We start from the raw sequence: 15,974 nt of genomic DNA on the forward strand, positions 1-15,974 counted from the left end.
GGAGAGATGACCAGTGAAGTATTCATCCTGTGCAAATGACTTCTGCAGTTGCACCAAGTTTCCATGCTGATTTTGTGCGTGTATGTCTGGATAATACTGACACAGAGAGGGTGCTTGGGGGACTGGGAATTTAGCTGTCTCATGTGTGTGCTGCTGGGGACTGTTAGATGACAAAACGCTGTCAAGATATGCTGGTATCAAATGGAGGAGTGAAAGTATTGCCTCACTGTTCAGATTCTGTTCAATGTGCAACTTGCATGGACTATAAAGCTTGTCCCCATGCTTTCTAAGAACTGCACAGATATTCAGGAATCATGACAATACCCCTGCCTCACAGGTAATCAGTAGTTTTAGTCCTAAGAAGGAACTAGCCAGTTACTGTCAAACAGTCTTTAAACAAAACAGGCATCAGAAGCAGCACATTTCTCTGCTTGTTTGCTTGAGATCATTCTAATTCAGATGTTCCAGTCACATCTTGAAATCATTAATACTACCTTAAGCTTGCCTGGTATTCTCATTTCTCCTGAAATTGCTTAGTTCAAGGAGATCCTGAAGTATTGATTCTGCATCAGCAATTTGTAGAATTTGTAGCAGCTTTAAACAAAAAGAAAAAAGGTACAGCAGCTTATGTTATGTGTCTTTTCTCAACCCTTGTCTGCCTAATTGAAATAAGTATATATAGTAGACAATAGAATTCATTAGACAAAAGAAACTCTACTGAATTAAATCTGTCAATTTTGCTACTTTGTCTTGGATGGAGACCAGTACCAAGTAATTCAGGAGATGGTGCAAGAAACCACATAGTGGACAAAAAAAGACCATGTAGTAGACTTGACTCATGCCATGTCTAAATCATAAACTGTTACACTGAATTTTAGCATAATATGAATTAAACATGTCCAAAATTATTACTGGATCACCTCCCCAGCAAGTCCCTGTGATGTACAGTATATTTTATTTTATTTTTTTTACCAGCCTCGTAGGCACACCTGTATCACAACTGAAATCACTGCCTAACTGAAGTAAATGGTGTGCAAACTCACAGTAGGAAATAGAAGGCTGCTGTACTCCTGCTGCCTGTTTTGCCTTTTCTGAAGCACAAGAAAGCTGGTGCTGCTGTCAGCACTGAAAGAATATTGTAGGGCACAATGTGGCAGCTATTGCTGTGTTAAATTTATAGGAGAAATCCTGTTTGGGCTTCTGCCCTTTGGCAGCAGTTGGAGCAGCAAGGTTGTCTCTCCAGGTATCTCTCCATCTCATTACCCAGTTCTGGATTATTGTCCAGAAATTATTGTCTTTCATTGTTTGTTTTTGTTTTTTCTTAAAAATAACACAAATGATAGCACGTTTTCACTGATTATATTTCTTACTCTCTTTATGTGAATCACAGAGACTTCTTCCTTTTCCTTAATTTAGATTATCACCTATCTTTTCTTCATATTGCATCATCCAACTGATTTATCTTCTCCCTTTCCCTAGATGTTTCCAGATGTGTGGCTGAGAGGAAGTACACCCAGGAACAAGCTCGCAAGGAATTTCAACAAGTGTTTATCCCAGAATGCAATGATGATGGCACATATAGTCAGGTTGACAATTTTTCATTCAGTATCTTGCATGACCAGAAAGTCAGAATATGTGCATTTGCAGAGGATGAAGAAGAGGCAAATGTAATGAAGGCAAAAGTAATCTCAAAATGAAATGTAATTTGTACTAATACTGGCGTTAAAAAATGGAAGGAAAAATCATGGGTTTTGCCAGGTCCTTGTTCTTTTTTTTCAGAGCTGGCAAGCAAAAGAGCCAACATTACCGTTGTTCATGTGATACTCTCCCTGTTCTTCTAGGCTGAGACGGCTAAGTCATTCTTGTAGCCCCCTGAATAGTCATCAGATGGTAAAATGCTTGGAATTTCTGATCTGTTCCTGATTCGAACCAGAAATCTTGTGACCAGAGTCCATATCTTAGTGCTAAAGCATGAATCATACAGGATCCTTCCCTATTCTCAGCTGAATTTCTGCACAAGCGTATGGTCTGAGATGAATTTACTTTAGGTTGGATCATGGAATTCAGAAGAGACACAGTTAGAAGCTTACCCCGTGATATAAATTCCAATCAAGATCACCTTCTGCTTCCTTTGAACTGCATTTCAGTTGTGGAGGTGTGCAGAAGACTTCTCATTTTAAGCATGGTGAGGGAAGTGATACTGGATCTCAGGAAGTATAATGCAATTGATTTCTAAGAGGAATTCCAAGAGTTTCCTTTCTGACAGCTTGGGATATGAATAATGCTGGCAGAAGCACTCTGTCCTGCTCCTTCAGTGGGTGGAACAATGTGTTCTCTGTGTGGAAAAAAACTCAAGATTGCTTGCTTCAGGAACAGTTTATGTGTCCCTTGAGGAACTTTGTTGTGAGGTTTTCATAACACCTGCACCTCACTCTTCTGAAATAGAGTGTAAACAACTGCATATTTCAATAGTTTTCTCTTCCATTGGCTTCTGAAGGACCCACCATACTTTGCTTGCAATAAACTCTTCTTTATGCTAAAGAATCATATGTAGGACTGAGATTAGGACCATTATGGTTTATTATTCTAGGTTTTGTCAATATAGTTTGCTGGAATAGTCTTTTGTAATTATGTCATAAATGCTGTGGGATAACAGACATATGTCTGACAAACTGCGCGTGATTCATGTTGTTTCCGACAGGTTCAATGCCATAGTTACACTGGATACTGCTGGTGTGTCACTCCCAATGGTCGTCCTATCAGTGGTACTGCTGTGGCCCACAAAACTCCCCGGTGCCCTGGTAAGACTTGTTTGGCTGGGCAGGTCTCAGTGTCTCATTGTCTCATGAATAGTAGAGTTTATCTGTGGCATCTGATTAGACTTAAGGAAAAAAAAAATTCACTGGGAAAGTGGTTCATCCCAGAAGCAGGTGCTGGCAGAAGCTGTGGATACCCCATCCTTGGGGATTAGCAGAACTCAACTGGACATGGCTCTGAGAAAGTTGGTTTAGCTTTTCAACTAGCCGTGCATGAGGTCTGAGGTCACTGCCACCCTAAACCTCACTATGATTCTGTGATCCATCTACATCATTTTTACTATAATCTAGCTATTGAAGAGGTTTTCTGAAGTGGTTATTTGTACAATATTTATGTGTCAATCAGTGTCTGAAACTATGCACCTGTCTTGATGAGGTAGTCCTTTATGTTTAAACTCTCTGCACATAAACACATTGAAAAAAAATTCAGAGGGCTTTGCTTTTTGATCTTTTTAGTATTTGGAGTATAGAAAAAAACCCACACCTGCAAAAAATACAGATTGTGAATGTCCTGATTTGTAACATAGCCCAGTGAATGAACTCCCACAGCAAATCCCATGAATGACCAAACCCAGAGGAGAAATAAAAGTGAAACAAAGCCTTAAGATACATAATGGAATAATTGTCTGTAGAAATTAATTGGCAAATCAAATTCATTGCCATGTGTACTGCTGTTTCATAAGGACAATTAACAGGTTCATTGTTTTTTAGGAATTTGCTTCTGACCCTGTTTCATGGACATAGATAATAAATATAAATCCCCAGTGTGTGAACAGCTGCCAGAATTGCTATTCACCTTCCTTGAGACTGACAAAATTGCACAGAAATAACTCTAAAAAAAATTGAGCTCTATGTATTATATTTCTGTTTGTGTTGCAGCATCATTCTCTATCAGAGAATGGAAAAAATAGCTTTAAAAAGCTAACCATTTAATTTAAATGAAGCTGAAAAAAAAGTGGATTAAGGCCTTTGAGGGAATTCACCTGGTCTGATCTACTTCAGTCGTTCAACCACAATATTGATGTGTTTAATAAATAGATGGAGAAAGGAAGAGACCATTGAAAAAATTTCAGCAAAGCCTGTAAGAAGTTAATTCCACTTTTAAGGTCTATGTTGTTTAAATGATTTTCAGAATCTCCCATGCATCTTGCCTGTAGATGAACTTTAGCAAGAAAGAATACTCTTCTGACTAATTCTTTTGATCCGGTCTGAAAAGTCAATGTGGAATAACAGTCAACTGTGAAAAATAATACAAAATATTTGGAAGCCTTAAAATAGAAAAAAATGTCCATTCATTGTAGTGCAGTTATTGTTTATAACTGGATCACATCTTCAGAAGACACATGGTTAGGATAACATTTTTGTGCTTCAATGTATTCTTGAGTACAGGTGCTTTTTCATGTTCATAGCTAGGGCTTCTCTTAAAACATGCCTTCATTGCTTTCTCTGCAATATCAGTTTGAAGCTTCCTCCCTTTCACTGACAATCAGTGAGAAAGGGATTATGCTGAAAGTTCAACAAGTAATTGTTTGGCAGATATGTCACAACACATGTTGTTGAGTTAGTTACTGTACTTAAATTGTTTATATTCGGTATTATGGAGGCACAGCAGCGTAGTTCCAGGTTAAATGATAGATTAATATTAGAATTATTCTATCTCTACAGGAACCAAATCCTAGTTCCTCTCAAAGGTATATTCATGTGCATAGCAAATAAGCTGCTAGACTGCTTCAGCTCATTTTTGGAGGGGTGGGAAGGGAAGTTACTTTTACAGAAGTGCTAAGGAGAACGTGATAGTAGCACTTGATTTTAATTTAGTAGCTCAGAGATAAATAGACTGCTCCAGGGCCCAGGTGAGTATGCAGAATCTGATTTTGCTCCATGGAAGATTGTAATTTTCCAATTATTATGACATACTTTGGGATTATCTCTGCACATTTCCTGCCCTGCTTGTATCAGTACTCTGTCCTTTGTCCCTCAGGAAAGAGGTCCAGCTACAGCAGAGTTGGGAAGTAGATTTGAAATGCTAGGGGTTTTTGCAGCGGTAGTCACTAGGGGCTCAGTTTTAAGATGTCTGGAGAAACCTTTAAATTCAGCAGAGAAGGCAGCTACAAATTTTCTCAGAAAGTTATGTGGTACAATAAGGCAAAACTTTGCTCTTATATTGCAGAATGAAAGCCTGAAGCATGACTGCACCCTTCTCCCATTTCCCAGTGTATATGCAAAATTGCCATCTGTTTAGGATAACAGAGGGATTTTTTTTCCCCAAGAAGGACTGTTGATGTTTTCCAGATCACTGCTGATTCACTTTTGTAATTTTTCTTTAGTACCACTATGCACGGGAATTACAATGAAAATATTAGTGGATATACTAAAGTTGAGTAGATGTACTCTTGTTTTAACCAGTATTTCAGGGATGCCATTTCTTCCAACACTGTTGTTCCTAGTCAGTCTAATACACTATGTCATTGCTAGTTGCAGGTGTTACCCTGCTATTTTTCGATTTTGCAGGCAGATCTGTAGCAGTAGCACCCTGACACTAGCATGTTTATGTATTTTTGCTTGCTTCTGTGTATTCTGCAGACATGATGCTATAGCCATGTCAAAGACATTTATGCATTTTTCTCAGTTTGCGTGTACCAGACTTTTTTCTCCCAGGATCACTTTTGCCACCTTTTCCCTTTAGAGGAGAATGTGCATAGACAATCCAGATGTCAGGTAGAGTCAATTGTGATCATGTTTTTGTAATGATTTTCTCATAGTAAATGTGATACCATGGAATGTGTGAAAATTTCTCTTTTTAATGAAAATGTTCAGTGTTGCTTTTCAAATCTATGTTAGTTCTTCAGTAATTTCAGGTAAGGTTTGAATACATGTCTAAACAACTGTGCTGTTCCTAAGTTATGGGATAATTTCTTGCCTTTCATTTTCTCCCAGTAGAACCACCTTTGACTTTGATGAGTATCCAGAAATAGGAAAGAAGAGCATGGCAGCCTGGAAGAACTTGGATTTTAATAGAGGAAATATGGAGCAGAATTTAGGAGGGGCAGTTAGGAGTTTGGTTTTCTGATTCCATCCTCTATCCATGCTATTTACTGTATGATATTGGATAGGTGAAGCAGCCTCTCAGTTTATCTAATTGTTAATATTGGTTAGCTGTATAACATAATGCTTCCTAAAGTTGTCTCAGGTCCTGGGACAGAAAAGCGTCACATGTATATTTTTTATCTATCTACAATAGCTGCATGAGCCATTTTTTGCTCATTGTGTTATTCTGGTTGCTCTTATTGAAGCTGTCTTTTTTTGCTAGAGACACAAGGTGTGGAAGGATGAAAGTTATAAGCAGCATTAAAAGATGCAGGACTCTCCAACTGATTTATGTAAAACTTTTGCTTTAATTACTACATCTTTACCTGCAAGAGGCACTTCTTTCCAGTTATTCCCACACCAACACTCGGTACCACTAAAACACACATGATAAATCTCAGAATGCTATTCCACTCCATGGAAATAATCTCCACTGTTGCAGGAGCAGTGGTGAGAAGGAGAGTAAATCAAACACATTCCCATGACAGCATTAAAAAGAAAGCTCCTTAAAAATGATGAATGTCTTCCCAATACTTTCACTAAAGAACACCAGACATAAAAAAGACATTTTTACAGCTCCCCATCTCTGTTATCAGCACTGCAGGGAACTGCAGAAATTCCACAGGCACAGCGTCCTGGGAAATGGGGCAGAAATTGAGAAGCAGGTGTTAAATTATCCTTGGAAAATACAGTGTCTGCCTATTGTAGGGTTTTTATGCCCTATTAACTACTCTAGGCTTTTGCCAGTGGGATTGCAGAGGTATGGAGACATGTTTTATTATTCTGTGAAGCAGTTTTGCTACCTTACAGTTAGGATGGCATGATCATCTTTTAAGGCCAAAATACAAGTACCTTTAAAAATTCAGAACTCTTCCTGTCTGTATAGTATTATCATCAGATAATATGACAGAAATGAACATATTTGCGAAGGCAACGAACTTTTAAAATTTACATTATATTGCTTTTGTTATCTGGGAAAAATATCCATCCTTAAATTATCTAGATCTCTGTCCCCATACACAGTACTTCCCCTATACATACAGAGTCCGACACACCCGTATGTGAGATAAAGAACAGCATAGAAAGTTTACTTTCCCATGTCTTGATATCTGCATTCAATGATTATATATCAAATGTTCTGTATTAGGAGATCAGGAATCATTATCTAAACTAGATAATAATAGACTTTCACCTTCCCTTTTAAGTCCAGTCACATATGACCAGAACTATAGAAAATGGATGTGATAAAATCACAGACTAAAAAAGTCACATCACATTCCCTGAAGATTTATTGTGCCTTAGAAATCGTTAGAGTGAAACTGGGTGGAATTGTGGGGTTTTCAATAAACTAAGGCATGATTATTTTCACTTTTTTTTTTTTTTTTTTTAATTCATCAGAATCATAAATTAAGATGGCTAAGCAAATGTACATGCTAGAAGGGTACTAAATTATCCTTTTTAAAATAATGCTGCTGAATCTAATATCCCTCCTTGCTGCCTCCCATTCCATAAATATATTTGTGTGGTGGTTTGGTTGTTTACAATGCACTGAAAACTTGGAAGCTGATTGTATTGCCTAACGGTCAGATAAGTTATAATTTGCTGTGTCTGTTTCTTGCCTAGCTGAAAATATGAGCATTAGTTGTGAGTATTGAAGATACAATTTCCTTGAAATTTGCAAATGTGACTTCCTATCACAATTTAAGCTAGAAGTACTTCTACCTTAAATATATTCAGAAAATGGTAGAAAAAAATGATACAAGCTCAACAACCTCTCCTTACCTCCAGCTTGGAGACAACAAGAAATGTTTCTGCTTCATATATTGAAAATTTCAGGTGAAACTCTGTGAAGAGCACAGATTTCCCATTGTAGGAAAATACGTGAGTATTTTTGTTAGCTTCCTAAGACAAAAAATTAATGTTAGCCCAGTGAACGTAATTTTCCGAGCATTCATTTCATAATGAAATTAGATTCATTATGATAAAGTTATCTTCTGTGAATGCTACTGTCTTCCTCCATCCATCAATTTTCCATCAAAATTTAGGGGGAAAAAAGCAAAAGAATAGAAAAAATAATTCTCCCTGACTGTACATGAATATCATATAGCCATTATTTCTCACCATTTCATATACAGATGGAGTAATCTGAAGGCATCTTGGTGTTAATGAAATCTGGAAAGATTTTTCAGATTTGGTTTAAGTTGTGCAATACTACATAAATTTCATCAATGTGTTATATTACTTAGGTATAAACTGAATTTTAAGTTCAATCTGTAATAGTGGTTGTGAATGTACATAGAGACACAACACTGGTGTCAAGCAGGCTTTACACAGGCTTTTTAGCACAAAGGGGCTATGATCGTCATACATCACACACATTACCCATGCTGAGATGTCATTTCTACTCACAAATGGTGTAAAACACTTTAGTGTGGATAAGGATCAGACCTAAAATCTCTGTATTTGCATGAGAATTATAATTATAGGCCTGTGCATCAAAATTAAATTGAGAAACTACAGAGTTAACTTTAAGTGGATGAGATTTGAGGAAAAATTGGATCACTGGTATTTAGTGCAATTAGAAGAACCTGTAATTTTGTATGCAGTATTTCCTAAAACTGAAACGTCTTATTTGAGTTCAAGCTGAGCCTCTTACCAAATTCAAGCCAAGCACCCAAAAGCTCAGATCTTCTGGCTTCAGCTGGTGTGAATCCAAGAATCTGTCTCCTTGTCAGAGTGAACAACATGGATTAGTACTGTAGTCTGTTTAGAGCAAGCTACCCCAAATAACCTTGGATATAATTTCTACAATGATAATGACATTCTTTTTCCTGTCTGAATTAATACCAATGCATCACTATGTATATTGAATTTCTGGTGATTCAAATGTAATAAAATAAAAATACACTACTGCCAAGAAAGGAAACAAATCTAAACTAGAATATTTTTTATATAAAAGATGTATTAAAAGCTGAATTCTTCAGAAGGTCATACCAACCTGACTACATTGCCATGTTTTCTTTATGGAGAATTTAAAATCAGCATGCCAAATTTGTGATGCTAGCTGTCTTTCCTCTGGCAGACTCCTGTTTCTTAAACTTCATGTTGAAGTAACCATCAGTTCTGAATGATTTAGTGGGTTCTCTTATTTAAATTGTCCTTTTAGAACAGGTTTACTGTGCTGCAGGGTTTGGGTCTGTTTGTTTGTTTTAAACCCAGTGAATTCAGTTATTCCAGAGGGAAATACATTAAGAAAATAATGGTAACCAAATTATTATATGTCACACAATTCCAAGCATCTGTCAGATGCGGGTTTTTTTCATTTAAGCAGGTGTACATAATAAGAGACTACATGGTAGGAATTCACAGACATGCTTTTTAATTTTTGATCACTCCATGTGGCTCTTCAGGGAGAAAAATATCACTTTCACACATGTTTTTTTTAACACAACAGAGATAGATAATGTCAATAAGAACTAGCTAGGAGTTAGAACCATCGAAATTGTAATAGTGAGACATAAGCAAGAAATAAGGAAGTATTTCTATTTTAAACTCTAAGGACAACTACCTCATGTAAAAACTACTAAGAAAACCAGTAGATTCTCCATTTCTTGATGATTTGAAATCAAGACTGAATGCTGGGTTGGGTTGGAGTCCAGGCTGGTAGAATAATGTGTTAAAACCCATCTCCTGCAAACTTCTTAACTCCCTTCCCACCACTGCTGTCTCCTTTCTCAAAGGCCACCACTCTGGGGACATCTTCTGCATCCAGCTCAGGCTCAAACTCAGAATAAGGCACTGTCCCTGCCTCCCCCATCACACACACTTCTCCACACCAGCATAGGGTTTCTGGAGGGCTTTGTATGAGGTATTTAAAGCAGAAAGGCACAGTTTTTAATCTGAGCCAGGACTGGGCTAGAGGCTGAAGTAGCCCTTCAGAGCAGCCGAGGGGTGTGGGCAAGACTGTGTGTATAGGAAGGGTGCTGCCCTGTGCAAGGGACTGCGAGGGGTTAGTGCCGGGGCAACGTGTCTCACTGCAGGACCTGTCCTCGCTGGGTCAGTGTGGGAGGGAGATGTTGACTCTGCAGCATGTCAGCATGTTCTTGCACTTGTGCCTTTGTAGTGTTTAATGTTATCTTTTTCTCAGGTCCTGTGGTGGATGAGAACTAGCACCTGACAATAAATTGATCATACACAACTGCTGAAGTCAGGCAAAGATAAAATCTTCGGTTTGCAAGGGAAGAATTTGCTGATATTTTATGCTTTAATAAACAAAAACGAATCATTAAAGCTGAAGTGAGTTTCCTCAGAAGACGTATTAAAAATGAAAGTAATACTTTCCTGGTTAATTCTTTTTTCCAATTGCAGGTTCAGTGAATGAAAAGCTGCCACAACGAGAAGGTGCAGGAAAAACAGGTAAATCTCTTAGTTGGCCTTTAAATAGACACTAAAATAGCTGTGAGATGCACCACTGTGAGTTTCCATAGCTTTAAATTATCCATATATATCCATCATGTATTATAGCTGCATATATAATATATGTATATGCATACGACTATTCATTTTATGTCTGCATTGTAGATATTTAGTAAATTTATGAGTATAAATATATACATATATATGCATGTATTTGTTTATGTGTGCATAGAGATTACATTTTTCTAGAATCAGCCCTACAGGCTTTGCTATTCTGTGCTGTTTGGAAGATAACTTTGCTTCCCGTAGCTATACTCAAATATTTTCCCATACTGTTTGCTTGCCCTGGAGGACAGATTATTCTGTCTGTTTGATAAAGACAGCATTCTGCAGTCCCAAAATCTCAGGAACTGGAGTTCTCACTTTATTTCCATAGCAATCAGTGCTTGAGTCATCTTGGACCAAGCACTTTGCTCTGCATTGTGATTAATTCATCTGATGGTTTACATTCATGGCCAGATGATTGTTGTTGTTAGAGATAGATCATGGTGTATATCTTGTTGGCAGGACAAAATCTGATACGATTTCAAAAGATGGTAGAATTAAGTGAGGGACATCTCATTTAAAGAAAATTAATGCTTACACTCTCCAAACACTTAAAAGAATTTTGAATTCAGCTGAAAATATCATACTAAATGTTACTGTCAGTCACACTGGCATAAATTAATTTTAAAGATGTTACGCATATTCATGCAAATGATAATGACTGTTTGGTCACTGTAAATTTAATTGAAATATTTTTTTTACAGGAACTTTTGCAGCATTGTAACATATCCAACATTCCAACATTTAAGTAAATCATTACACTTTCAGATTAAGAAAATCAGTACTTCTTTAAAGGCTAATAATTACAAAATACTGGAAAATTGTTCCTGCTTGTATTTCCAGACAAATTGTGGGATCCACTAACCTTAAGTTACCATTTGCTTTAGGTCAGCACTTTCATTTTCACCTTTAAACTGAATGGACTATCCAATATATAAAACTTGTCTGGAATCTTTTATTTTGGTTTGTGACTGTGGTGGCTGAGCTGCTGAACCCTGAATGATCAATCATAGAGCAAGGAACTTAAATGAACACGATTTATCAAGTCTCCCTTTGCATCACATATATTCGTGTCTGAAGTGACATGGTTGCATTTTATGCACGCTCTGTTTCTATTCTCCAGCACAAGCCTGCAGCGTGAAGGGCCACTGACCTGTTTCCCAGGTGGTCCCTAGCTCTTCTCAGATGCTAACTGCCTCTCCCCACCCTTCTTCCAGCCAGTCATTTCCTTACGCTTTAAATAAAGTCATGCTGTCAGAGACATCACAACCTCTTTACAGACCATCACAGAGTGGTGAACAGGATCAGCTATCTGAGTTAAAGTGCTGTGCTTCAGCTTCAAAGTCAGTGTAGTAAAAAGTATTTCATAGCTCAGCATGAAAGGGCACAGCAACATTTTTTGAAATAACCATAGAGAACTCCTGCTTGTGTTTCCTCTGCAAGTTCCTGTGGACTAACCAGGGGTGCCTGGATGGGGGTACCTGCCTGTATGGTAACCCAGCAAGCTTAGGCAGGTTCGTGACATTCTTACTACTGAGGGGGACATGATCCAGACCTTCAAGTGTGGTACTCTACTCAAGAGGCAGCATAGATTTATCCTGAGACAGTCTCTTCTTCCAAGATGTCCCACAGAGACTCACAGGAGAAGATGAGCTGGCGGGCCTTATCTATTGCAGTTGTGCACCTCACTTTCTCTGGGAGTTCCAATACTGAAAGAAAATGCCCAGCAGCAAATTTTGGAGATCAGGAGCTCTCTCTCAACATTTGCAAGTTTGCACATTAAACTGAACAGAATAAATCTTAAAAAGATAATTGCTAAAGTATCTTCCCTGGCCCTGAAGTTCCCTCCTCTATCCAAGGAAAGTATTCAGACTATCTGAAAAGCACAGGTGTCAGAGATGGGATCACATCTTTTGTTTCTGATTCTTAGCTGACTGCAGGACTCTGTTCTTGGCAACTGAACTCTGACAGAAAACAGTTTCTGTTTAAATGTATGCACAAATGGACTGGTATGCATGTGCCAGCCAGGAAGATCTATGCAATTAACCTGTGAGATATCTAATTAACCTGAAGATGAACTGCTCTATGGTAGTGACTCTTTATTGAATGTTGTTTTGAACAATGAAGTGCCACATGCCACTTCAATTTTAACACAAAAGGTTTTAATTAAAAGATGATGTACCTGACAGAGTGCAAACAGAAAATTAATGTAGGTGTCTTCCTGCAGATGAAGGGTAGTTCTGGAGCTGTTGTAGCTCCTCCAGTTCTGGAGTGAAGTTAATACCTTTTAGATTATACAGATATCCTATACCAAATGTTTGGTTCATTGATGACCAAAAGCAAACCTCTTTCTTTCTTTTGGGTGGGGAGAACCTGAGGCCAGTTTTATGACTCAATAATTAACCATCTGGTGAGTTTAAAAAAAAAAATAAATTGATAAACTGTTTTAAGTGCTGCTTGAGCAAAGTTCAACAGGATAATTTTGATTGGGCTGATAATTGCTAAAGTTATAGCATTATATCTGAATTTCAGGTAATAACATAAGATCAAATGTGTCACAAACTGAAATCATGTACCAAAAGATTATTAGAAAAATGTCATTTAAACCTCAAACTGACTTTCTAGCGGGGCTCTTGGTTAATATGTACCTACTGTAAGCTACTATCTGAAGTTCTGGGTTTTCTGAATCACATACTGGCTGGTGATCTAAATAGATGTCTTCATTCTCAGTACACTAGGATACTTTATGGGTTCTCTGAAATTAATCAATGGTCTTATTCCACCACCCAGAGGACACCACAAAAATGCCAGCAAAGATAATGAGAAATGACAGTCTGTTATCCTGTCATTGCATAGATGTGAAGTATGAGCATCCTTAAAAGAAGTCTCCTTATACTTTGGTTAAACCATTTTTCAGGGAAATTAAGTTTCTATTGCTGCTGCTTTGGCTTTGTGAAAAGCACAGAGGTTAGTGTTCCATGGATGCAAATTTGGTTTTGCTTGCTATCAGTATTTACTTGGTATCTGTATTTGCTGTAAACTAGGTTGTGGCCTCCAGAGGTGAAGATCAGAGGGCCTCCAAATCCTCTGCATTATTTCTGTAAAGACAGTACAGATTTACAAAAATCTATGGTGGTAACGACAGAGAGAACAGAAGGAGGCTGTTCTGAATTGGAGTAGCAAGAAGAAATGGAGAGTGTGTGTTAGCCTTAAAGCCATTGCTCAGTGTTACCCCATCAGGACTGCATGCAAGGGGAAGCTTCTGTTACATTCAGTTCTAGCTTCAGTGAAAATACCAGGAAAATAATCTGGAAACTACATTGGTCCAGTTGTGAAACTGCAAGAAGTGCTAATAAACCCCTTTCATGGAAGATGCTTACTGCAGGACGCCTTGGATTTGGAGTTAGCTCCATGTTACAGGAAACAACAATGACTCAAAAATACATACTAGCAAAGGCCTGCTAAGTCATATTTACCCAGTATCTTCAATAATTTTAAATAATTAAAATGTAATAAGGTAAAGATGGGCCTTTAGATACTGCTCTTTCTCACAGAATGCTAATTTAAATATTTTTTCATACTGAATTTTTCTTTTCCATCACTATTTCCACAGTGTTTTACTGAACCTAAAATTGCTCACATCCTCTTTTCTGTAAATTTTCCTTCCTCTTTTCTTGCAGTAATGGTTAGCAGTGGATGGACAGAGACAGCTGACCAGAGGATAAGAATTATGCAAACATAATCTGGTTCTTTAATCTGTGAATCTTGCTTATAAAATCAGCTTGACTGACTGTTAAATAGATGCTGCTGTGCCAAAAGAAACTTTCTTTTAATTTTAAGGTGTCAGGATGTCTACAGCCACTCATTCGCCCCAGACTCCTTTTGCTTTCACAGGTTTTACCCCTTCTACACATTTATCTAATTACATTAGAAATACTAATCTGATCAGTTATAATCTGTAGGCATTACTGTGCAGCATTAAAAACAAAGAATTACTGTCCAGGGAGCGACTTGATCACTTCGTGCCTCATCAAAGACCCTGCAATCAACCATAACCTCAAAATCCATCCATTTGTAATCTGTAGTCTGTAGATGTAATACATTTGTGCTGTGTAGTGCCTATAATGTTTAAATTATTGTTTGTTTACCGGCCGGGGCTATGTGCAAATCATTAGTATCAGTCATGTATATACACTTATTTAGCTTACTCTCATAATTGTAGTCTCCTTGCAAATCTTTTCCATTCTGAATTCAGATGATGCCTCAGCTCCCGCGCTGGAGACTCAGCCTCAAGGTGATGAAGAAGGTGAGTATCAATAAGAACTTAACAGTGTGATATTAAACTATGAAGTATGGACCATATACCACAATGTCAAATGCTCCATTAAGAGTTAGAGTAACTGCTGGGGCAGCTGCAAGAAATTGCAAGAAATGGAAAACATCTGTGCCTTTTTGCAGATAAAGAGAGCAAACGCAATAGAGTATTTACTTAGAAGTAACTAATTTTATGTGAAAGTTCTGAGATGACACTGTAGCTATGAAGTCTGACATTAGCAACTTTAATTGTTACTACTCAGCAGAGACAGGTTTTAAATGTGAGCCAGAGTGCAGGTTAAAACTGTATGGCCAAATAAGGAAGTTAAAGGGCAAATTCTGTCCTCAGCAGGTTGCCTAGTAATATTAAGTTTGATGTTTTGTCAGGCTTATTTGCTTCTGTCAAAATTTGGTGCTCTAAATGGAAAGCTCAAGGCCTGCATGCAGCGATAGTCCTATATTGTGGCTGCATTACTAGTCACTGCAAACCTCACAAAATCTGTGTTATTACATGTTTTGGGTCCACACTGGGAGATTTTTATTCTGATTAAACATAATTATAGTTTAAAAATGTTTCTTTTGACCTTTTGTATGAATGGGATAAGAAAGGAACTATTCATGCCTTTGCATGAATAAAGGTTTTAACTTTCCTAATAGAAACCAGGGTGCCCTTTTCCTTTTTGAGATCCATGTTATCTTTAAAACTAGCCATTATTCACATGCTTGTAACTTAAAAAAATCTAACATTTTCAATTTTTTTTTTCTGTTTTCTTTTTTTGTAGATATAGCTTCTCGTTATCCTACATTATGGACTGAGCAAGTAAAGAGTAGACAAAACAAAACCAATAAAAGTTCAGGTGAGAAACTTGCGTTGTCCCTACTTTGCAAAGCTTGTGTGAAGACATGCATTAAACCTTGTTAAAACTGAAGCCATTTAAGTGAAAGCCATCTTAATAAGCATTATGCTTCCACTCTCATCATATGATAGCGACTTAATAATTTGCATTGTAATGATTTTGTAGTCTTATGCATCATATGTTCCTTCTATATGGAAATATTTTTGGCCAGGCTTTACTAGGTGTAAATTGATGTTACTCCACTAAAGTCTCTGTCTCGCATTTATTTGCATCTGTGAGTGGAACAGATGTTTACTTTTTTCATCCTTTTTAATTCTCTGCCTTCTTGTTACCTACTTTTTTTTGGGGGGGTGTGGTGGGGTGTTGTGTAGCAAGAAGG

General features: G+C 37.5%; 1 protein-coding gene across 1 annotated transcript in view; it reads left to right on the forward strand.

Moving 5' to 3' along the window:
- SMOC2 (SPARC related modular calcium binding 2) overlaps positions 1-15,974 on the forward strand; it is a 101,634-nt gene that overhangs the window by 14,885 nt on the left and 70,775 nt on the right. Inside the window, exons 3-7 of the mRNA XM_026844569.1 lie at positions 1,480-1,586; positions 2,702-2,801; positions 10,272-10,319; positions 14,680-14,730; positions 15,521-15,595. Coding sequence (XP_026700370.1) covers positions 1,480-1,586; positions 2,702-2,801; positions 10,272-10,319; positions 14,680-14,730; positions 15,521-15,595 — 381 coding nt within the window. The remainder of the gene's footprint in view (positions 1-1,479; positions 1,587-2,701; positions 2,802-10,271; positions 10,320-14,679; positions 14,731-15,520; positions 15,596-15,974) is intronic.

The sequence above is a fragment of the Athene cunicularia genome (assembly GCF_003259725.1).
Source record: "Athene cunicularia isolate RWA chromosome 3 unlocalized genomic scaffold, athCun1 chr3_part1, whole genome shotgun sequence".
In the NCBI taxonomy this organism is placed as follows: Eukaryota; Metazoa; Chordata; class Aves; order Strigiformes; family Strigidae; genus Athene; species Athene cunicularia.